A 22,349-nucleotide genomic window follows, 5' to 3' on the forward strand; every position below is an offset into this window, starting at 1 on the left:
CGCCGCCCGCCAATCGCCGCCGCGCGCGCGCCACCATTGGGCCACGTCGGGCGGGGGAGGGAGGAGAAACCGGAAACGGGACCCGGCGGGAGCGGCGGCCCCATTGGCCGGGAGGGGCCCGGGGGCGGGGCCCGCGCCGGGGCGTCCGCGCATGCGCGAGCAGAGGAGGCGACACGTGCCGTGAGCCCGCCCCGCGCTCGCCCCCTGGCGGGGGGGAGGCGCCTCGCAGCCACGGGGCCCCGCGCCTTGCGTTGGCCCCGCCCCCCTTTAGCCACGCCCCTCAATTGTCCACGTCCATCAGTTGGCCCCGCCCACCGTGCTTAGCCACGCCTCTCGGTTGGCCCCACCCCGTTCCTGGCCCCCACAGAGTCCTCTTAGTTGGCTCCACCCCATCTATTAGCCCCGCCCCGCTCCCTGAATTGGCCCCGCCCCCTCCCTTAGCTCTGCCTCCTCCCATTTATACCACCCCATCACTGGCCCCTCAATTGGCCCCGCCCACCCGTACCCCTTAGCTCCATCCTAAGCTAGACCTGCCCCTCATTGCACCACCCACTCCCACTCAATCAGCCTCGACCCTCCCTTAACCCCGCTCCTCAATGGCTCCTTTCAGCCCTTGGCCCCGCCCCTTTTAGCCCCGCCCCTCTCTTGGACCTGCCCCATACCTAGCACGGCCCCGCCCCCCAGCTTGGCTCCGCCTGTTTCCCTCTTCTCCACCCCTGGCCCCGCCCCTTCTTGCACCACCCAATCATCGGCTCCACCCCCAGCCCCGCCCATTTGCCCCCAGCCCCGCCCATTCATTGACCCCCTTCATTCACTGACCCTCGCCTCATCCCCAGTCCCATCTCATCACTCCAACACTCCGTTTTCCAATAAACTCCGCTTTTATAAAGTCACCATACAAAAGTCGGCACTGCCGGTGCCCCGCCCGGCTGCCCTGCCCCGGCAGCCCCCAGCGCGGCGTCCCTCAGCTCATGAACTGGGTGTAGCCCTCGGCACCGGTGACGATGGCGTCCATCCAGATGCGCATGGCCTCCGCCGAGGGGGCCACCATGTAGTAGAGGCGGTCGTGGGTCTTGACGCAGAAGGTGAGGGCGGGGTTGGGGCTCTGGGGAGCAGAGGGGGACAGGGTCAGCGCTTCGGACACCCCAAAACAGTGCCCACGTGCCCCTGCTTCACCCCCTGCCACGCTCAGCGGCACCCGAGCAGCAGGAGTGCGCGCGCTCACCTTCGCCGCGCTGCGGAGGTGGTCGTAATAAACCTCTTCGATGGCTTGGAAATAGATGACGCCCTTCAGCTTTGTCTCGTGTTTATCTGCCCAAGAGAAGGAACCGGTGTCAATGACGGTGCTGTGGGTGATGGCACGGGGAGGGGGACGATGGTATGGGGAGGGGGATGATGGCACAGGGAGGGGAACGATGGCAAGGAGAGGGGGATGATGGCACGGGGAGGGGGACCAGGGCACGGGGAGGGGGATGATGGCACGGGGAGGGGGACGATGGCACGGGAAGGGGGATGATGGCATGGGGAGGGGGATGATGGCAAGGAGACGGGGACGATGGCACAGGGAGGGGGACGATGGCACAGGGAGGGGGACCAGGGCACGGGGAGGGTGATGATGGCACGGGGAGGGGGATGATGGCAAGGAGAGGGGGACGATGATGGCACGGGGAGGGGGATGATGGCAAGGAGAGGGGGACGATGGCACGGGGAGGGGGACGATGGCACAGGGAGGGGGACCAGGGCACGGGGAGGGTGATGATGGCACGGGGAGGGGGATGATGGCAAGGAGAGGGGGATGATGGCAAGGAGAGGGGGACGATGGCACGGGGCAGTGCAGAGACTCACCCACGTAGTAGGAGAGAGTGCGTTTCATGCGGTCAAAGACGAACCAGCGCTTCTTCCAAGACTTGATCTTGCCGCCCATCTTGACCAGGTAGCCCTTGCACATCTTCTCCGTCAGGATGACGTGGTAGCAGGTGTCCACGTTGTGGCCTGAGGACTCGATGTGCAGCCGCAGGTTGAAATCCTCCTTGCGGATGGGGAGGTACCGCGTCAAGGGACGAGCCTGGAAAAGCAACAGGGATCTGAAAAGACCACCGGCGGTACGAGAACCACGTCCTTCCCCGCCTGGGATCCCAGGACACCAGTGATGAGCTGGGTCTGCCCCGCACCTGCGAGAAGTGCTTCTCCCGCAGCTTGACCTCCTTCTCCACCAGCTTCTGTCGCCGCGCGGTCTCGTCCTGCAGCCGCCGTTCCAGCTGCTCCCGGCGCCGGCGCTCGTCCTCCAGTGCCTGCCGCCGCAGCTCCATCTCGCGCTCCTGCCAGCACACACGGGCGCTCAGCACCGGGATCGGGGATCTGCTCCCCACCGGCTGCGGCACCGGTGCTCCCACTCACCCGAGACTCCATCAGCCGTGACTTCTCCGCGTGTGCCTCCTTCAGCATCTTCTCCATCTCCTCAATCTTCCCCGCTTCCATCCCGCTGGCACTGCAAGCCAGGCACAGCTGCCATCCCAGGAGAAGGACCTCGCGCCAGCAGCGTGGCCGGCGGAGCAGGCTGTCCCTCCGGCACCGGAGCCAGCCCTGCCGTTACCTGGAGATGTTGTCAGGCGAGCAGGCAGAGTTGTTGCCGGTGGAGATGCTGGTCTCCAGGCTGTCCGAGCTCTCCAGGCTCAGGGTGTCGTACGCGTGGTCCAGCTCCTCAGCGCGGGACCCGCTGCCGTGGGGACGGTGATGGTGGAGGATGGAATGATGCACGAGCTGGGGGAAGGCAGTGGGGAAGGGAGGCTGCCCGTGCAGGGCTTCCCACTGGGATTGAGCCTCGGCGGCCGCTTTCTGCTTCAACTCCGCCAGTCGCCGCTTCTGCTCCTCGATCACCTGCTGACCTGCACCGTGGGAAGGAGACGACGACTGAGCCACTGTGCTCAGAGCGGGTGAGGGGACAGCGCGGGCACGAGAAGACACGCAGGTGCTGCTGGAGCTGGGAAGGACGGTAGATGCACAAGTGGGAATTGCTGTCACAACTCCCTTGCGAGCTGGGGAAGCAGCATCTGTCCGGGTAGGAGAGCAGCCGCAGAGGGGAAACATGCGCCGGGCTGGCAGGAGCAGGTTGGGCAAAGCAGCGGCGGGTGAGGGATGCCCAGGGTTGTCCCTAAGCCAATGCAGAGAGGCCGTGGGGTCCTGAGCTAGTCATGCCCCTCCTGTGCACGGCAGCAGGTGCCAGCAAACAGCCATGCCGCTGCCTCCAGGCTGCCCCGGGCACTCCAAGCCACCCCTGGTCTCTACCTGGTAGATTGCCCTGCTGCAAGGGCTCTGCCGGGAGCGGCTCGGCTGGAGACACGCCGTCAGGCGGAGGGGCCAGGAGGGAGAAAGGGAGGAAGAGCGAGAGACCGTGAGAGAGGCACCGCGTCCTGCCAGAGCACCGCCCTGGGCCAGAGTCCTTCTCCATTCCCCGTGGGACAGCGAGGGAAGCGTCTCCCAAAGTCCCACCACCCCACAAGAGGCAGGATGCGGAGCCGGATGCTCACCCTTCTGCTGCAGGGCCAGCTGGCGCTTGGTCTCGATGTCGTGCAGCGTGGCGGCCAGGTTGCGGGGCAGGCTGCCCGCGGGGCTCGGGGGGCCCTGGGCAGGAGGGCAGGCGGTCAGCTGCAGGGATGGGGGACATCGGGGGGACATCAGGGTGAGCCGGGGCACCAGGAGCCGCAGTCGGTGTATCCAGGGCCGCGCGATGCCCAGCTCCCCCCGCAGCTGTACCTTGGGTGAGGGGCTGCGCCCCAGTACGGAGAGGTTGAGCTGTGAGGATGAGGGGGTCCCGCTCTTCATCCGAGAGGGGAGGGCACCGGTGTCGCCCTCTGTTTTGGCACGATAGACCTGGGCACAGAGACATGGAAGTGAGAGGGGCAAAAAGCCCTCCTGGACGGACGGTTCAGGCTTCGGCGGAGCTGAGCACCCCTTCCCCGGACCCTGTGTCGGTGCCGTCTTGGCAGTGGTGCAGGCAGGAGGAGGCAGCGGCTGCCATCCCCGCGCTGCCCCGCTGCCGCCACAGCCCCAGAGCCTGAGCCCCAGCAGCAGGGAGCCAGGATTACCTGAAGAGGTTTGTGAGAGGAGTGAGCTTTAGCTGGAAGTGGAGGAGGGGAAGAAGGAGGAGAGACAGAAGAAGAGGAGGTCTCAAAGCCAGCCATGACCTCCTGGTACCACTTCTCTAAATCAAGAGCCGGGAGCCACGCGGGGCCCACCGGTGTCTGCGGCTCCATCTGGAGAGAGATGCTGCGTGAGAAAGGAGGGAGGCCAAAATGCAGCAAGAGGGACAGACACACAGATAGTGAGGTTGGAGCATCCCTGCCTGTGCCCACGTCAACCCCAGGATGGGACCTGCAGACCCTCCAGGACTCCCTTGCTGCTCACAGGGCCGGCAAGAGCTGGTGCAAGTGCTGGGAGGGCACAGAGACCCTCTTGCCAGCACCGCAGGCTGCACAGGGCTCAGGTGGGCAGGAAGGCAGCGGGTGGGCAGGGAAACGAGGGCTGTGAGGGCTGGCGACAGCCTCATCCACAGGTCAGCTCTTCCCCTGCATTCCCACCCCCTCCCAGGGACAGTGTGCGGAGGAGGGAGGAAAACGGGCCACGAACCTCTGCAGAGATGGAGAGAGAAGAGTGAGATGCAAGAAGAGGAGGAGGAGCAGCGCAGCCTGAGGATGAAGGTGCTGGAGGGGTGCAGCCCAGTGGCGAAGCGGCAGTGGCACGGAGGCCGCCCAGGATGCCCGAGAGCTGCTCAACAGTCATGTACTGGGCAGAGAGAAGCAGATGAAATCAGAAGAGGCTCCAAGCAAGGGCAAGCAGGCACAGGGGAACGAGCAATGACCCCAAAAGAGAGTGCCACGGCCCCAAAGGGGAGGGCAGTGGGTGCTGCTGGGCACCAGGTCAAGTCCCCAGCTGTTCTGCATCCTTCTGGCCTGGGACTGGCGGCCAGGTGCGGGTTAAACTGCAAAGGACCACCCTCCCACCCTGCTGGGCACTTGCTCTGCTCCCCAACCCCGCTGCGGCCACCCCAGAACGCAAAGCTCATCCAGAGCAGACGAGAAGCGCTCTCCGGCAAGGAGACCAGGGGGCTCCAGCCTCTGCTCCCTGCTCAGCTGCAGCCACACAAGTCCCTCAGCCCAAGAGAGAGGTGGGCTCTGAGCACCAGGGCATCTCTGCTGCCCAGGATGTGCCAGGCAACCCAAGGGAGCAAACCCGAGCATGCTCCGGAGCGGGTACCTCATCGGCTGCGGGAGGTACAGCAAGCAAGAAAGAGCGCTGAGTGGCAGCAGGGGCAGCAGCCGAAGCTTTAGTGTCCAGGCTGGGGCCGTGCGCATTGCTGCAGAACCTGAAAACGTCAGACAGCCTCATGTACTCCTAGAAATCCACGGCGGAGGAGAAGGAGAATTAGACCCATGCACAGGTGCTGATTGCAAAGCAGGAGCAAATCTCCCCACGCGCATGTGCCCGAGCTCTGCCTGCCCAACCCTTCCCTGCCGGGAGCTGCCTGGCTCTGGGGTGCCCGAGCCAGGGTTGTCCCGGCACGCTGCTTCGCTCCTGCCTCAGGCACGGGCTGGGGGTTGCAGCTGGCCCTGCCGAGGGCTCCAGTGCCTTCAGCCATTGCCATCACCCACATCCCTCAGGCTCTCCAGCCACGGGTCCCCTCCCCTGTGCAAAAGCACCGGGTGAGGCATCTCAAGCTGCTCCGAGCCAGCTTTAATTCCACTTCCTCGCTCTTTCCAAACCAAACATGCTAAACTTGGGCATTTGCTCATTTTTGGGGGATGCCAGGCTAGCAGGACCCTAAGGATGCTGTCAGGACGTGCCCAGCTGGTGGGTAAGCGGGGGGGGCAAGGGGAAGCGCGGGGCTGTCTGTGCCACGGGGTGCCATGCTGGGGTTAAAACCGAAAATGGGGGGCTGAGTGTTAACAAGCGCAGCCGCTGGAGAGCTTAAGTGAGAAATGCGCTGGCTGTGCCCTCTCAGCGTGCTGCTGTGGGGGTGCCCTGCTGCCTGAAGACTATGTTAGTCTGCATACGGGATCTGGCGGCAGCTCGGCCGCAGAGGGGCCAGTGAGCAAGCAAGCACATGCAGTTATTCCCATTACCTCTTGTGCCTTGGGGTAGGAGCGGGTAGCAGGAGAAGCTAAGGAGGCAGCGGCTGCTGGCAGGGGGCTCAGGGGCTGAGCTCCCTCCAACAGCTCAAAAGGCTCTGAGATGTGGAGGGTCTCCTGTTGGAGGGTAAAGCTCATGTAGGCAAGGCGGGAACAGAGAGTGAGGTGGCAGCAGACTATGGGCAGGAGCAAGGACTCTGTCATCCTCCTCCTCTCCCGAGCAGCGGATCAAGCAACACTGCAGCTTTGGTCCTGTGGCATGGTCTGAGCCATGAGCAAGACAATGGGGGAACCTCTCCCACCTTTGGATTTGAATCGGAAGGGGTCCCCCATCCCAGTACCAAGTCCCACAGCTGCCAAGCCCTCCCCTTGTGGGCACTCGCAGCCCTTGCCCAGCCACCCACCAAAAGCCTGGGCTGCTCTGGGGCTCCTGCAGCATCTGAGCAGCCCAGCAGGGGAGATGCTGCTGCTCCCGAGCTCAGCTACATGGCACTTCCCTCCCTCTCAACCTGGTGATGCAGCCCATGGAGAGGCTCTGAGCGTCTGGGAGCACGCAGCTCCAGCCAGAAGGCGTTTGAGAGCTCAGCAGTTGCTGCAGAGCAGAGTTTGTGGTGCATCAGGCTCATCCCCATCGGTGACAGGAGGAGAGCAGCCCTAGGGTCCATAAACCCCACTCACCTCCCTGAGAGCTGAGGACATTTTGGGGAAGGTCCTGCCACCGGTGACGAGCTGGTATCGCCTCTCCAGAGACACGAGTTTCTCCTTCTCCTGGGCAGAGCAGAGGCAGCTGATGGTTACTGGCACCCCAAGCTCACCCCGACTGTCAGTACCTCAGCAAGAGCTGGAACGACCTTGTCCCCTGCCCCAAGCAACCGCTGCATTACCTTCTGCAGGAGCTGCAGGACGCTGTTCCTCTCCCTGGCCAGGCGCTCGGCCTCCTGAGTGCTCTGCAGCCGGATCTGGGCAGCCTGAGCATCCAGTGCGGCCACTCGCTCCTGGGAAGCGGGCAGCAGGGATGAGCCGGTGAGCCGCAGGGCACAGCTGGAGCTGCTGGGCTCAGCCAGACGCGCGCTGGACCCGCTGCCCATCCATCCCTACCTTCCTTCGGGCGATGCTGCGGTGGCACTCAGCCCGGCTCTGCAGGAGCTGCTGTCCCCGTGCCTCCCGCTCCTCCTCGAGGCGGCTCTCCCGCTCCAGCTGCTGGAACTCCAGGTCCTCAAACAGCTTGGCCTCCGTCTCCAGCACCTCCGCCTCCTTTGGATACACAAAGGCACAGCGGATCACTCCCTTGGGATGGGCACCTTGCTTCCCGCTGGCGGGAGCCCCATGGGCAGGCAGGTCTCCCGCAGCAAAACCTCCCGCTGCGCTCCTGCATCCCAGCCGGTGCTGATAAGGCATGGGGAGCCGTGGCCAAGGTTGGTCCCGGTGTCCTGTGCAGGGACACAGGCAGCTGTCCCTGATGCCTGCGAGGCCGGAGCCACGATCAACCACAGTGTGGCTGGAGAAGGCGATGGAAACACCGGGCACTGGCCAGGTCAGAGCCATCAGCCCCACGGGATGAGGAGCGTGCCATGGGCAGGGGCTTCACCCACCCTCTGGAGACCAGCAGCTCCCATCAAACCGCCTCCAAATCTGCACCGGGCTCTCCCACGTGGCAAAAAGCCATACACTGGTCTAACTGCCAACACGGCCCCATGTCAGCGAGCTGATGGGCAACAGAGCTCCCGCGGATGAGCATCGCACCAAACAACTGTCTGCACGCCCTCCCAGCACCAACAGCGCCTGGCGGCACTCAGCTCCACGTCTGCCGGTGCCACCCTGGCACAGACTGCACCGCACTCCCCACGGGATGCGGGGCAGCTGCTGCTCTCATGGCACGGCATCGCCGGCGTGGTGGCACCAAGGGCTCCTGTGCACCAGAGAACCATCCCATCGCTCGCCCCGATGCCCGCAGGCAGGCACTCACACCCAGCAGCAGGGTACCCGCTCGGCACAGGCTGCGGCAAGGTTGTTTATCCGTGCCGTGCCGGCTGCAGATGGTCAGCCGCTACCGGAAAATACCAGATAATGGGAAAAAAATGCTGCAGATGAGCAGCAATGTAAACCGACGGCACCGTGTAAATAAACGCTCGCAGGAAATAGTTGGAAGCAGAGAGACGAGGACACGGAGGTCCCTGAGGCTCCCCAGCCTCCCTCCTCTGTGGGGCAGGATCCGTGCTCGTGCGCTGCCGGGTCTGGAGGAGCCCAGCGGCTCTGTGGCGGGTCAGCCCCGCAACGCTGCCGAGCCAGCACCGCGCCCCGGGTCCAGGCGAGCGGCAAGCTTACCAGGACGGTGGTGCCCGGTGCCAGCCGCCTCCAGCCTGGGTGCGACGCTCCCAATGCGGCCCCGGCTGGCGGGGAAGAGCTGGCCTGAGCTGGAGCAGAGGGAGATGGGCCATGGTCCGGGAGGGGTGGGGGGAGACACTGACCCTTCGCATCTGCTCCCGCAACTGCTCCCGCATTGACTCGGGGCACTGAGCAAGGTGGCTCTTCGACTCATGGTAAAGCGCCCGGAGGTGCTCTAGCTCCTTCCTTTCAGCATCAACCTTTGCCCTTTCCTGAATCAGGGGAGAGTGAGACAAAACAAAACAAAAAAAGGAAAGAAAAAAAAAAAAGAGAAAACACACTTCTCAAATTGGTGCCATGCAGAAGCTGTAGAGTTAGAGAGGGGCTCAGCGGGAAAAGGAGGGGGCTCACAGGGGACAGCATCAGGGCATCCTCATCAGGTAGGATGAATGGAACAGTTTGAAGCTGAAAGAGGGCAGATTGAGATGAGATCTTAGGGAGAAATGTTTTGCTGTGAGGGTGGGGAGGCCCTGGCCCAGGTTGCCCAGAGCAGTGGTGGCTGCCCCATCCCTGGAGGGGTTCCAGGCCAGGTTGGATGGGGCTTGGAGCTCCTTATCCAGAGGGAGGTGTCCCTGCCCATGGCAGGGGGTGGAACTGGATGGGCTTTGAGGTCCCTTCCAACCTAAATCATTCCATGATTCTATGATCTACGGAGGGTTCAAGAGACCAAAAGCCTTGGGGACCCATGCTGGACAGTGTTGGAGCCCTCAGTCTCTTGTTTCCATGCTGAAAGCCCCCTTACAGGAAGCAAGAAGATCAATACTGGCAGCATGGATAAAGCCAACCCAATCCTGCCAACGGCTGTGCCACGCACAGCTTCTGAACAACCGCTTACCGGCTTTGTTCATGGATGCTCCCCAACCAGGACGCTGCCAATTAAGCACAGCAGGTCCCATACACAGGCTGAGGGACCATGGATCACCCTTTTCTGTCGGAAGGGAGGACTGTCTGCAGGACAGCAGTCAAATTGAGGTCCAGTCCTGCTGCTGGAGCTGCACCGAGTTAGTGGCAGAGCGGATCTCTGCTCCTGGCACAGGACAAGGGGGAAGAAGCAGCTGCAGGAGCCGCACGACGGAGACCTGCAAGATGGGGCTGGCGTAGGGATCACCTCCTGTGGGTTCCCCCCTCCATGGGAGTTGGGAAACACACGCTGCAAGGAACCCCACTCCACACTGCAGCAGTGCAGAGACACGGGGAATCCACGGAAAAGGACACCGGGGGACACACCGAGGGGAAACAGGACCAGGACAGGGACTGCAGGGTGCCCTGGTGCTCCTGGGTGGGCAGAGACGTCAGAGGTGATTGCAGACTGGAGAGCAGGTGTCGTTAGTGTAATTAGTGCAGGCTGGTTAGGAAAGCGTGCGGTTAGGGCAGCAGAGAGGCTGGCAGGAGGGTTCCCTGTGCTGCTCTCCTGGCTCTGTCCCTGCCTAGAGAAGACACTTGCAAAGGGCTGGAAGATCAAAACCAGAACAAACAGTTCAAACACCACAGAGGCACCACCAGTGGCTGCCGATGGGAGCTCTGCCCGGACAGGGGCAGCTGAACAACCCAGACACCTCCTGCCATGGGTCTGCCAGGCTACGACCCCCAGGGACAGCAGCACTATATCACGGCGAGCAGTGGCATGGAGCCACCAGCAAGAGCCGAGCACAGGCTGCGTGGGGACACCAGCCTCGGGCAGAAGTCTGCGGTGGTTCTCCTGCCACAAGCAGCTCACCCAGGGCCATACCACGCTGCCTGCAAGGCTGCAGGATGGCCGGCAACCAGCAGCCAGGAGACGCGTGCCACGCATCTGGCAGTGCCAGTGCCTTTCAGCATGGCTGGTGGATCACAATGGCAACTGCACCAAAGCCAACTCCAGGGGAAGGCGCCAGGACCCCCAATCCCTACCCTAGGACCCCTCCTCAGCCACGGAGCCCAGTGAAACACCAATCCTGATTTCTGTGCCACCTCCAGCAAGCGGCTGCTGCCACGCATGGAGATGCCCCAATCAGCAGCAGAGCTGGTGGACTTGCCAGCAGCCACAGCCCCACCGCGAGGACAGGGAGCTCTGAGGCCCCCACCGCGGTGTCGGTGCTGCCCAGGAAAGCCCCACGGCACAGAGCATCCCTGCGAGACCCTGTCAGCGCAACAGATCGCGGCCGAAACACACTCCAGTCATCAGCCCTGCCCTCCTCTACAGGACCGCTGGACCAGTCCCAGGCAGACGGATGGACAGATCTTCCCATGAACCCAGAAGGAATGCTCCTAAATGCCTTCATGGAGGCAACGGACGAGAGAACGCATCCCCAGGGGAACACCACGGCACCGGCTGCAAGCACCGGGGAGGCCACGGCACAGCCCTGTTGGGGGCTCACCTTGTCCCGCTCCTTCCAGATGCTGCTGTCCAGGCTGGAGAGCTTCTCCTGCAGCTGCTGTGCCAACTCCTGCTCTTGCCGCAGCCGCGCCGCCTCCGATTCCCGCTCGCCTTGCAGCAGCGCCCGCTCCATCTCTGCCTGGATGGGCACAGCCGCGTCAGGATAGCTGCTCCCGACAGATCCGGCTCACGTCCATGGGATCAGGCACTGGCTGGATTGGGGGCTCCCCATCTCCTCACCTCTCGTGTCGTCTCCTGCAGCTGCTGCTCCAGCTCCTTGACACGGCTCTTCAGCTGGTCCAGGTGGCCGAGGATGCCAGCGCGCTCCTCCTCCAGCCGCTGTGCCTCCTTGGCTCGGGGGCCAGCCAGCTCCTCGTGCTGCAGAGAGGGCAGGTTGGCACGGAGCGGCACGGCGCGGCGCGGCACGGCGCGGCTGTCCCCTCACCTCGTGGTGGGTGCTCTCAGTGCTGCTGCACTCCTCCTTCAGGTTCTCCTCGTCCGACCTCTCCAGACTCTCCCTTTGCCGCAGCTCCTCAACGGCTCTACCCAGCGCCACGGCACCCCTGGGCAGCCGCCGGCCAGCATCCGCGTCGCCAGCCAGGAGCCAGTGCATGTCACCCGGCTCGGCGCTGTCGGTCTTGGTGTATTCGGCGCAGAGGTTCAGGATGGTCTCCAGGCGCTGCCGCTCCTACAGGAAAGAACAGTCAGCGCTGTGCCCATTCCAGCACCGCAGGACCCTGTGCCGATGGACGGCATCCCCTGGACCGGGATGCAGGCTCGCTCCTCGCCCTGCCTGCATGCTGGGATGGGATGGGGACATCACGAAGCCTGATGGAGCCTGTTTCAACCCCACTCCGGAGCCAGGCACGTGACGTGCCGGGGGATGGAGACAGACTAATTACAGGCAGCAGCACCGGTCGCCGAGCGTATCCGCTATTTCCAGGCTGTGACTCAGGCCGCCCGCGCCGGGCGTGAGTCAGGGCTGAGCAAAGAGGGCTCCAAGCAGGACTCTGGGACCAAGAGACACACGGGCAAACCCCACCCCGGCAGCTGCGGGCTCTATAAAAACTCTGTCTACCCTAAATATAGACACAGTGCCCACAACGCCACTGCGCTGCCGCCGGTATACGCGACCCTGGCGGGGCTGGACAAGACGTGGATGGTTTAACAAATCTAGAGGCACAGCAATTTCAGCCCTGCAGAGACGTGCCGACTCCACAGGTTCCCTCGGTGCTTCAAGCTATAGTGGCTTTGTGCTCCGGCAGAGCCACGCACCGACAGCCGCCGCGGGCTGTAATCCCCCCGGAGAAGCTGGCCTGGCAGCTGTGCAAATCCCCGAGAGGCAAGGGCTGGGTTTTAAAGCAGCGAAAACCAAAATGCGTTTGCAAAGAGGACGTCCCCTGCTTGGACACAGGTCCAGGGTCTCACCAGGCGCTCCATCTCCTGCTCCCGCACCCGCTCCTGCCGCTGCCGCCGGTGGTATTCCAGCAGCTCATCCTCATTGTCACTGATCTCGGTGATGCTGTTCTTGCGCTCTCGAGGCCCCGTTGGCAGCCGGGGGTCCCCCAACAGCTTCCTGGGGACGCGGGGGCTCTGCCGGGGCGAGGGCACGGCCGGGGAGCCCAGCCCGTACGCGGGGCTCAGGCAGGAGCCAAAGCTGGGGCGGCGCGGAGGGGTCTCCGCTGGCAGCGGGGGCGAAGGGCTCCCGGCACCCCTCGGTTCCTCCAGCCCCTTGCGCCTGGCACGGGGGCTGCCGGGCACCTCCCTGCCCAGCCGGGGCTGCAAAGAGGGGGTGTCGGGGGCTGCCCGGGGGCTGGGGGCCCGTCGCGACAAGTTGGGGCTCAGGGGGGGCAGCTCCCGCATGCTCTCCACGTTCCTGCGAGCTGCCCGCGGGCTCTCGGGGGGCTGCAGCCGGGGCTCGGGGGCCGTCCTGCCAAGGGGCTGCCGGCTGGCGGCCGAGGGGTCCCGCACCTCCCGAAAGGGGCTGGGGGGCCGATCCTGCAGGGCTCCCCGCGCCCGCGGAGCCGCCCTGGGGGTCAGCCGGGGGCTGCTCGCACGGGGGTCCCCCAGCTTCTCGGGTGGCCAAGGCTCACCGGGACCCCCGCCGGGCGGGCGCTGAGGGGGCTGCACGGTGTGGTTGTAGCTGGAGGAGCGGAGCGGGACGAGGGGGGGCATGGCCGGGCCCTGCTCCTGGCTGCTGCTGGGCGAGGGGCTGGTGCAGCCGCCGCTGCTGGCCGGCGACGACAGTGGGGAGAAGGCTGGGGAGGCATTCTCGTAGCTGGAGCCCCCCGAGGCTGTGCCAGGGCTGGCCGGGGGGGACAGGAGGCAACGGCCACCCCCGTTCACCATGGGGGACAAGGGGGATCGGCCGCGGGTGGGTGGCTTCTTGCTGCCAGAGGACGCCGGCTCCTCCAGCACCAGCGAGTCCATGATGTCCTGCAGGTCCTTCTCGATGGAGCTGACCAGGGAGCTGTGGCTGGGGCGCCCGTGCTCAGCCGGCTGGTGGCTGCCGTTCACCAGGGCCTCGGGCTCTGTGGGGCAAGACAGGAGCAGGCGTCAACGCGGCAGGGACCCTCCGCCCAGCCCCTACCCAGGCTGGGGTTCCACCGAGCAGCCCAGCTTCACCCTGCCATGCAAAGCCAGTGGTCGCAGCTCTGGTCTCCCCACACCCTGAGCAGCCGGCACCTCGCTGCCAGCATTTCCCGCGCCAGGGAGGAGGCTGGCATCCCGCTGGCCCCATCACCAGGGAGACAGAAACCCGATAGCGCAGCCCAGCCGCCTGCTCCCAACATCCTTGCGCTGCTCCCCAGAGAGCAGCCGCCCGCGCCAGCGCCTGCCACTCGTCCCTGGCACGCTCCACCACCCCAGCGAGGGGACAGAGATGCGACTGATAAAAGCCACCGAGCGCAGACCCGCAGAGCGTTTGGACCCACCGCCGTGCTGCCCCGCAGCCTCTCTGCGCCTCCGGCTGGGTGCCCCCAACCCCGGCCGCCCCGTCCTCCTGGCGCAGCACCGATGTCCCTGTCACTCAGGGGACGAGCTAATAGCAGCAGGCGAGCCTGGCCAGGATGGCGTGCCACCCGGGATGCGTCACCCCTGGCACCCAGCAGCTCCCCCGCGGTGGCTGGCAGCGCCTCCGCACCCAGGGAGATGTGCTGCAGCCCTGCCCGTGCGATCCCATCCGTCCCATGGAGCAGAGAGGGACCGCGCAGGGTCCAGGCAGGCAGCAGGCGCAGGATGCTCCGCCGGAGCAGGATGCTTCGCAGCCACGGCACCTCCCCACGTCCCTCCTCCCGTCCCCCAGCTGTGGGGTGCGCAGCCTTCCCGGCACACACGTGGCATGAGAAAGCTGCCAAGCTCCTCTCCCCGTGCCAGGGCGTGCCGGTCGGGGCAGGGAGATGGGCTGCCAGCCCAGGGACCGCTGCTGGGGGCTCCGACATCCCCGGGAGCTGGGTGCGGCGCCAGACCTCGGCGTGGGTGCTCGTCCCATCGACCCCACAGACAGACAGACAGACACAGCAAGATAAGCAACCGGCGAGATAGAGGATGCAGCCGGGGAAACGGCCTTCGCAGCCTCCGCGCGGTTGCCCTGGCATGTAAACACCCGCTTCGAGGCATCCGGGGGGGTCCCACACACCCCAGATCCCTGGCGCAGGGGTGATGGGTGATGGCTCTGCCACGGCCACGCTGGGCAGAGGTGGGGGCCGTGTCTCACCACCCTCGCAGTCACCCTCTTCCGAGGTGACATTAATCATTAACGACCGCTAGCACAGCTGCCAAGCCAAGCCAACGGCCGGCACATCCCCAGCCTGGGACGGACAGGGCTGGGAAAGCACTGCACACCGCAGAGGTTGGCGGCACAGCCAGGGGGTGCCCCAGTGTCCCCACCGCCCCGCCGGGAAACAGGGGGGTCACCTACTTGCTGGTAGCCCAAAGGAAGCCGCCGGGCTCCTGCCTCCCGCCGGGATCATGCTCTTCATCCACTTGGCCTCGGCAGGATGGTTGAAGCGGAGGAAAGTGGCCTGGCCCAAAGAGATGGTGCACCCTGCGGAGAGCGGAGAGGGCTCAGCCGCCACGCCGGAGCGGTGCCGGAGAGAGGCGAGGCGGCAGCTGGCACAGGCAGCGAGCCTGGCCCCACGACGTGTCCCCGGGCGGGGAGCGGGCTCCTGCCGTCAGCAGCGGCTTAGGGGGAGGCTGCAATCCAGGTCACTCCCCGGCAGCTGCAGGCAGCGCGTCGCAGGCACAGCTGGGGTCCCTGCGGGGGCCGCGGGGGAGCTGGCGGCGATCCGCGCCCAGCGCTGCTGCCAGCTGCAACAAGGCAGCTCCTGTCCCCGGCTGCAACCGCCTCGGCTTGGCCCCACGCTGCAGCTTTCCCGGGCGGATGGATGGGCTGGGGAGCCCGGGGAGCAGCGGGAGGTAGAAGGTTCCGGGCGCACCTCGCTTCGAAGCGCCTGCCAGCACCCAGGGAGAGGCTCGACAGCCACAGCCCAAAATCCCTCGCCGGAGGGGACACATTTTTTGGAGCGGGTGGCAGCCCAGGCTGGTGGCGAGGTGAGCAACAGGCCGTACGGCTCAACCGGCATCGCCTCCGTGGGGACCAGGCTACCTTGTCTGAGCACCGGGATGGGAAGGGGCGATATTCCCGTGGGGAAGCGGCTCTAGCACCCTGGCTCAGGGCGAGCATCCCTTTTGTGAGGCGGCAGTGCCAGCACGGCGCCCCGCGATGCCTCCTCCTGCCCCGGGCATCACCAACCGGAGCCACCACACCCTGAGCTGCGCCTCCCTTCGGAAAAGTGGGGTACCCCCACCCTATGCCCTGAGCATTGCCTGCCCAGCCCCCCGCACCCCCAACCCCCTCTGCACCCCCCAGCCCCTACCTGCACCCCCCAACTCCTCCTGCACCCCCAGCCCTTCTTGGAGCCCCAGCCTCTCCTGCAGCCCCTCCCTGCACCCCAATCCCTCCTGCATCCCAACCCTTCCTGCACTCCCAGCCCCTACCTGCACCCCAACCCCTCCCGCACCCCCAGCCCCTACCTGCACCCCAACCCCTCCCGCACCCCCAACCCCTCCTGCACCCCCAACTCCTCCTGCACCCCCAGCCTCTTCTGCAGCCCCTACCTACCCCCCAAGCCCCTCCCGCACTCCCAGCCCCCTCCGCACCCCCAGCCCCTCCCGCACCCCCAGCCCCTGCCTGCACGCCAACCCCTCCTGCACCCCCAGCTCCTTCTGCACCCCAACCCCTCCCGCACCCCCAGGACCTCCTGCACCTCCAGCCACTCCTGCACCCCCAGCTCCTCCTGCATCCCCAGCCCCTCCCTGCACCCCCCAACCTCTCCCGCACCCCCAGCTCCTCCTGCACCCCCCAGCCCCTCCCGCACCCCCCAGCTCCTCCTGCACCCCCAGCTCCTCCTGCACCCCCAGCTCCTCCTGCACCCCAACCCCTCCCGCACCCCCAGCTCCTCCCGCACCCCCAGCTCCTCCTGCAGCCCAGCCCCTCCCGCACCCCCAGCCCCTCTCGCAGCCCCCCCAGCCCCTCCCGCAGCCCAGCCCCTCCCGCACCCCCAGCCCCTCTCGCAGCCCCCCCCAGCCTCTCGGCTCAGCCCCAGCCCCTCCGCTCACCCCTCCGCGGGACGCGCCTCCCATTGTTCCCCCGGGGCCGCTGGCGGGCGGGACCCCGGTCCCCGGGAGAGGCGGGGGCGGCACAGGGGCGGCCCCGGACTCCACAGCCCCGGACACGCGGGGACCCCTCCGCCCCGCCCCGGGGAGGGGCTGTGGCCGCCCCGCCCCGCGACCCCTTCCCCGGCGGGTCCACCCGGGGCAGATCGGCTGATTTCCTCCGCCACCGCCCCTCCCGGCATCCGCGGCTGCGCAGGGAACGGGGGAGACGGCGGGGACCGAGCCCTGCCCGGTGCCCTCCCGATCCCCGAGCGCCGCCAGCACCCGGCACGGCCCCGCACCGGGGCAGAGGCAGGAGCATCCCCGGAGCGTCCCCCGGCAAAGAGGCAGGAGCACCCCTGCAGCATCCTGGGAGCATCCCTGGAGGATCCCAGGAGCATCCCAGGACAAAGAGGCAGGAGGATCCCTGGAGTACACCAGGATCATCCCAGGAGCACCCCAGGGACATCCCTGGAGCATCCCCTGGCAAAGAGGCAGGAGCACTCCTGCAGAATCCTGGGAGCATCCCTGGAGGATCCCAGGAGCACCCCAGGAACACCCCTGGATCATACCCTGGCAAAGAGGCAGGAGCACCCCTGCAGCATCCTGGGAGCATCCCTGGAGCATTCCTGGAGGATCCCAGGAGCACCACTGCAGCATCCTGGGAGCATCCCTGGAGGATCCCAGGATCACCCCAGGACAAAGAAGCAGGAGGATCCCTAGAGTACACCAGGATCATCCTGGGAGCACCTCAGGAGCATCCCTGGAGTAGCCCAGGATCATCCCAGGAGCACCCCAGGAACATCCCTGGAGCATCCCCAGAGCACGCGAGGAGTATCCCAGCCAGGCTGTGTGATCGCAGGATGGATCCACAGCACCCCAACACCCCACCAGCACTGGATCCTGCTCGGGAGGATCCCAATTGTCCCTACCCTGGGTGAGGCGCGTGGGCCTCTGGAGCGCCACGCCGTCGATGGCGCAGGCGTTGCCGCAGGGGTGCAGGGTGAGCGTCCCCCTCTCGTTCTCGATGTAGCAGTGCTGGGGCGCCAGGCCAGGGCCCTGCAGGATGATGTCTGTCGCAGCTGTGCCGATGGTGGTCCTCCCTGCGGCAGAGAGGGCGGCTCAGCATCCCTGCCGCCCGCGTGCCCGCAGCGACGCCCCGATTACCGGCACCCACCTTCCTCCAGGGGCAGGAGAGTGATGGCGGTGCTGAGCCGGCCGCTGCCCAGGCTCACCAAGTGCGGCTTCTCCGTCTGCACCTTCAGCCCCTTGCCCGTGTCGATCAGGTCCAGGGGGCTGTTCTGCACGAGGACAGCGAGGGATGCTCACCGCTCCCCTCTGCCACCCAGCCAGCCGGACGCCCTGGCTGCTCCGATACGACTGCAAGCAGGCAGGGAGCAATGCCCGGGCACAGCCGCGCTCAGGTAGGACAGTCCGGCAGCGGCATGCAAGAGCTGAGAGCTCCATCCTGCCCACCATAGGGAGCAGAGATGAGCCACTGCAGGAGCAGATCCCCACGGCTGAGGCTAAGAGGATCCAAACTGCCAGCCACTTAGCGCAATTGGCTTTGCCATCGATCCCGTAAGAGGATTGGGGTGAGGAGAGGCTGGAGAGTAGTGCCGGCTGCCTGCAGCAGGGCTGGCTGGATCTTTGTGCTCCCGCAGAGGGTCCATGGCCCCACGCACTCACCTGGATGATGGTCTGGACTCTGCGGGCTGGGCTGGCAGGAGCCCTGCCGGGAGCCTCCATGGTGCCCGCTCGGAGACGCCAGGCACTCTCAGGCACAGGCTGCTGCTGGGAGAGATGGAGGACGTCGGCACAGGCAGCCACGCTGGGCACGGTTCTGCTGTACTCCGAGCTTTGGAACCCAACTCGACACTAGCATTTTCCCCTCCTTGGCCTGCCTGAAGCTGGAGAGCATCCCCGCCTGGCAAAGCACATGCCTTCATCCACCCAGGGAAAGTCACACAGGAGCCAAGTGTCAGCACAGGTCGCTGGTGCCAGAAGGAGCCGACACACTGGGTCAGCTGTGGGGAGGCAGTGCAGGAAATGCACACCCTAAACTCTGGAAGCGACCGGCAGCTGCACCTCAACGGCTGTGGTGGACGAGGGCACACGAGCACAGCACCCGGCTGTCCCCAGCAACACCTCCCAGCCCACACGTGCCACAAGTGGCACCCCAGCACACACCTCCACCCCTGCACAGCCAGGCACTCAGCACCCCGGGATGCACAGGGCCAGCGGAGCGTCCCCCATCCCTGCCTGTGCCTGTGCCAGGCTGGCAGCGCTGCTGCCCACCGGAGCGGCTGCTGCAATGGGTCCCTGCGTGGGCAGGAGGCAGCTCAGGGAGGAACAATTTCCATCACCCGGCGCTCACACCACCACTGCCGTCGCAGTCCGGGATGCTCCAGGGTTACTAAATTTACCGTCTGCTGCTCCCCACGTCCCTCCCTTCCCTTCCGCCCAGGCTTGGCTGAGCGTGGCTTAACCCTTCCTGGGCAGCTGGGGCGGCCGAACTGGGGAGCTCCCACCCACATTAGGATCCCTGTTCCCGGGGCAGCCAGGGGCACCGGGAACAGCCCCGCGCTAGGCTCCCTGCAGCATCACCCATGGTCCCACCAGCCCCGGCGTCCCGCGGGGCGAGGGACCCCCCCGACTTGGCCAGTGCCATGCTCAGCCGCGGGGGCGGCTATTACACACTGTGGAAAAAATGAAACGCTGGAAAACACCAGGCGTGGGATCCAGGGCTGGGGAGGAGGTCAGGCGGCTCTGTACGACACTAGGGTCTGCCACCCCACGGCAAGGTCTCCGTGGGGACCACGGCTGCCCCGCGTGGGATAGGACCAGCTCAGCCGGGGAGGAGAAGCAGAGCTGCCAGACAGCAGCAGCAGCTCCCCGGTGCCCACCAGCTGCCCAGGCAGGAGCCCCGCTTTCCCTTACCTGCCACTCGGTACTGGCCCGGGCACCAAGCGGGATCCTCCGCGGCAGCGTGCCCATGTTCCCCGGGCGCAGGGGGGCCGTACTGCCTGACATGCAGAGACCCCACAGCCCTGCCGAGCCCCTGCCCCTCGCCTGCACCCAGCCACAATCTCAGTCTCCGGGAAGGAGGAAAAGCCAGGAGGGGCCGAGCTGCTGCATAGGAAGGGAGCGGGGCCAGGGTGGGATCCTGTGCTGGCGTTAACTCCTTCCCAGCATGGCTGAGCGAGCATCATAGGGTCCCCAGCCCCGCTGCTCAGGAGTCATCCCTGCTCCTGCCTAACCTCACTCCACCCAGCATCCCCCACTCCTGTCCGTGAGCCGGAGGGTGACCCTGGCATCCATCCGCTCCCCGACGCCCACCCAGCCAGCTGCCAGCCCCTGGTCCCCAGCATCGCCCTCCGTCAGAGCCCCTCACCTGGCTCCTCACCGGGCAGGAGTCGCCCGCTGTGCCCCCAGCCCGTCCCTCGGGGTGCAGCTCCTTCCAGCCGGCTCTGCTGGAGGAATGTGGGGTGGGAGCGCTGCCTCTCCCCGGCCGGCGCCCCACTGCTGGGGTGGACAAGGCTGCCTTTCTTCTCCTGCTGCCGCCTGCAGAACGCGCTGCTTGTTCCCGCCGTGGGAAGCGGCGAAGGCAGCAAATGCCAAGGGGTCGGGCTCGGTTACCGCCCCGCAGCCCCCGTGCCCCCCGCGCAGGGCTGCCCGCTCAGCCCCAGCCTCACGGAGCACAAAAGCCGCTTTCTTCTCCGGGTGCAGGCAGAGGCCTCACCTGGGAGGACTTGGGGCCCTGCCGACACCGGGCTGCCTGCGTGCACTGATGCTGCCTCGCCGCTGCTGTGCTTCAGGGGAGGCCCTGCACCCCACTGCCCGTGGGCTGTGACCTCCCTGCCTGCCCTAGCCACATGGGCAGAGGCGCTCGGGGGGGTTTGTTCCTGTCTGACCCACCGGGATCCAACCTGGGCACAGCCCCACGTGCCTCGCACCCCAGCAGTATGGCAAACGCCAGAGCCGCGCTGCGTGCCACCGGCCAGAGCGTCGCCAGGGCACGGTCAGCCAGCCCACACTCACGGAGGGCCATGTGGATGCAGCAGAGCATGGCCTGGCACATCCTGCCATGCATCCCAGCAGTGCCAGCCGTGTGCAGGCACCCAGACAGCATCCTACGGCACAGCCTCTCCTGCCCACCCGTGGCCAGTGAGTCACGGGAGGAAGCCGGAGTGCCCGAGCTAACGGGTGCTCACCCCGCAGCATCGCAGCCTCCGTCCAACTTGGCTGCCTGCTCGCTCCCCATCTGCTAATGCGCTTAGGGTGTGCTTACCCCTTCCCACACCCTCTGACCCGTAAACAACCGGCCCTTCCGCCGGCAGCTGGGAAGAGGAACCCATCCCCGGCACAAAGCCAGTGGGGAGCGAGGCACCGGCTCCCGGCCGCTGCCCCACACCGAGCAGGGAGACCCAGCCGGCCCCATCCCAGCAGGCGAGGGGCGGCGGGGGCTGCATTGCAGTTGCTGAGGCAACGCTTCTGGCAATAACATCGCTGTATATCAGCCGCCAGACAGCTCCAGCGGGAGCTGAGGAATCCCAGCCGCACCCGCTGATCTCAGTGCTCCCGGGAAGCGCTCCCACACCATCGCGGCACAGCTGCTCTCTGGATGAGGCCGCGGCTCTGCCAGCATCGCACCTTGGGCTGCAGGATGCCTGCCGCGTGCTTGGGCTGGGGAGGGCACGCAGCCTGGCTTTTCCATGCCTGATGCTCCTCGAGATCAGCTGGCTCCAAGGGCCGGTGCACGATCCAAATCACTGCCAGAGCTCAAGCACTGAGTCCAGCGTCAGCTTGTGCCTCCGGCCACCACAGTGTGGATGGGAAACCCACCACTGTTGAGCTATAGGACCCCACGTGAGGCTGCACAATGGAGACTTGTTCCTCAAAGCCCTCTTGTAGCCAATGATGGCTTCTCATCCACAAGCCAGACACTTGGCTGGGCTCAAAGCATCTGCAACTCCTCACAATGGCAGTGCAGGGACCTCAGCAGCGGATGGGTTTAATGGGTCTCGGATCTGGTCCCTGGGACAAACCCATCACCTAGCCCTGCCCTGCATTGACTGGGAGAGGGGCTTCAGTGACCCTCACTCCTCCGAAACAGGCATCAACAACCACTACCTTGTCATACAACCCCAAGCGACAGCTCACTTGCTGCAGCCGCGCACATGCCAGCACATGGCACAGCGTGCCAAACCCACAAACTCAAGGAACTGCCAAAACCCACCTGGGTAGCACTGTCCTACTGCTGCCCGGTGTCCGAGCTGCAGCCCCCGTCCGGTGCCCCGTACCCGCAGAGCAGCCGGATAGTTGGCCGTCCTTGGGTGCAGCAGCTGGACATCTCTGGGACCTGCCAAATTCCTCAGGGTTTCTGGCAGCAGCCGGAGGAGCCGTGGCGAGAGCGTGTCAGGAAGCCGGAGTAAACAACGTCCCGTGGCGGAGCCGGGTCCACTCAGCCCAGCCCCGTTCCCAGGCTCCCCGAGAGGTGTCGGGACAGTGGGTCAGGATGGGAAACGCTCCCTCGCGGGGCTCCCACCGCGGCTGGGACCCCCAGAGCCGCTTGTAGCTCCCCCCGCGCACCCCAAAGCGCTGCCCAAGGTTGGGGGGGGTGTTTGGGCATGGACCCCCGCGGCCAGGGGCGAGCAGCTCCCCTTGGCGGGCCCCCCCTCTCCCCGCCGCCGCTCACCTCCGCTCCGCCGGGACGGCAGCCCTAGCCCGGGCTCCGCGGCGCCCCGGCCCGGTCCCCGCCCCCGGCTCCTCCCCAACCCGGTCTCCTCCCCGCCCCGAGCCGCGGCCGCTCCGGACAATGCTCTTTA

At 66.1% G+C, this 22,349-nt stretch overlaps 1 protein-coding gene across 20 annotated transcripts; it reads right to left on the minus strand.

Annotated features, from left to right (window-relative positions):
• Window positions 1-874: 874 nt before the first annotated feature.
• On the minus strand, window positions 875-22,285 carry PHLDB1 (pleckstrin homology like domain family B member 1). 20 transcript variants are annotated; one of them, XM_054087058.1, is made up of 26 exons: window positions 22,220-22,265; window positions 19,916-19,991; window positions 18,211-18,312; window positions 17,699-17,822; window positions 17,454-17,624; window positions 14,786-14,911; window positions 12,295-13,397; window positions 11,312-11,554; window positions 11,107-11,244; window positions 10,868-11,005; window positions 8,594-8,722; window positions 7,224-7,379; window positions 7,010-7,120; window positions 6,804-6,893; window positions 6,120-6,242; window positions 4,627-4,782; window positions 4,086-4,253; window positions 3,754-3,870; window positions 3,528-3,645; window positions 3,286-3,330; window positions 2,594-2,885; window positions 2,398-2,488; window positions 2,172-2,318; window positions 1,846-2,065; window positions 1,226-1,311; window positions 875-1,105 (listed from the first exon to the last, which is right to left on the minus strand). In XM_054087058.1, exons 3-26 carry the CDS (start codon window positions 18,268-18,270, stop codon window positions 965-967), a joined length of 4,293 nt encoding a protein of 1,430 aa, XP_053943033.1. In that variant the 5' UTR covers window positions 18,271-18,312; window positions 19,916-19,991; window positions 22,220-22,265; the 3' UTR covers window positions 875-964. The 20 variants fall into 20 exon arrangements, with proteins under 20 accessions (XP_053943033.1, XP_053943027.1, XP_053943028.1 ...); XM_054087052.1 differs by lacking the exon at window positions 22,220-22,265 and adding an exon at window positions 20,736-21,776 and having other exon boundaries at window positions 18,211-18,315; XM_054087053.1 differs by lacking the exons at window positions 4,627-4,782; window positions 22,220-22,265 and adding exons at window positions 5,254-5,391; window positions 20,736-21,776 and having other exon boundaries at window positions 18,211-18,315.
• Between the last annotated feature and the right edge of the window lie 64 nt (window positions 22,286-22,349).

Source organism: Cuculus canorus, chromosome 23, assembly GCF_017976375.1.
Source record: "Cuculus canorus isolate bCucCan1 chromosome 23, bCucCan1.pri, whole genome shotgun sequence".
NCBI classification, from domain to species: domain Eukaryota; kingdom Metazoa; phylum Chordata; class Aves; order Cuculiformes; family Cuculidae; genus Cuculus; species Cuculus canorus.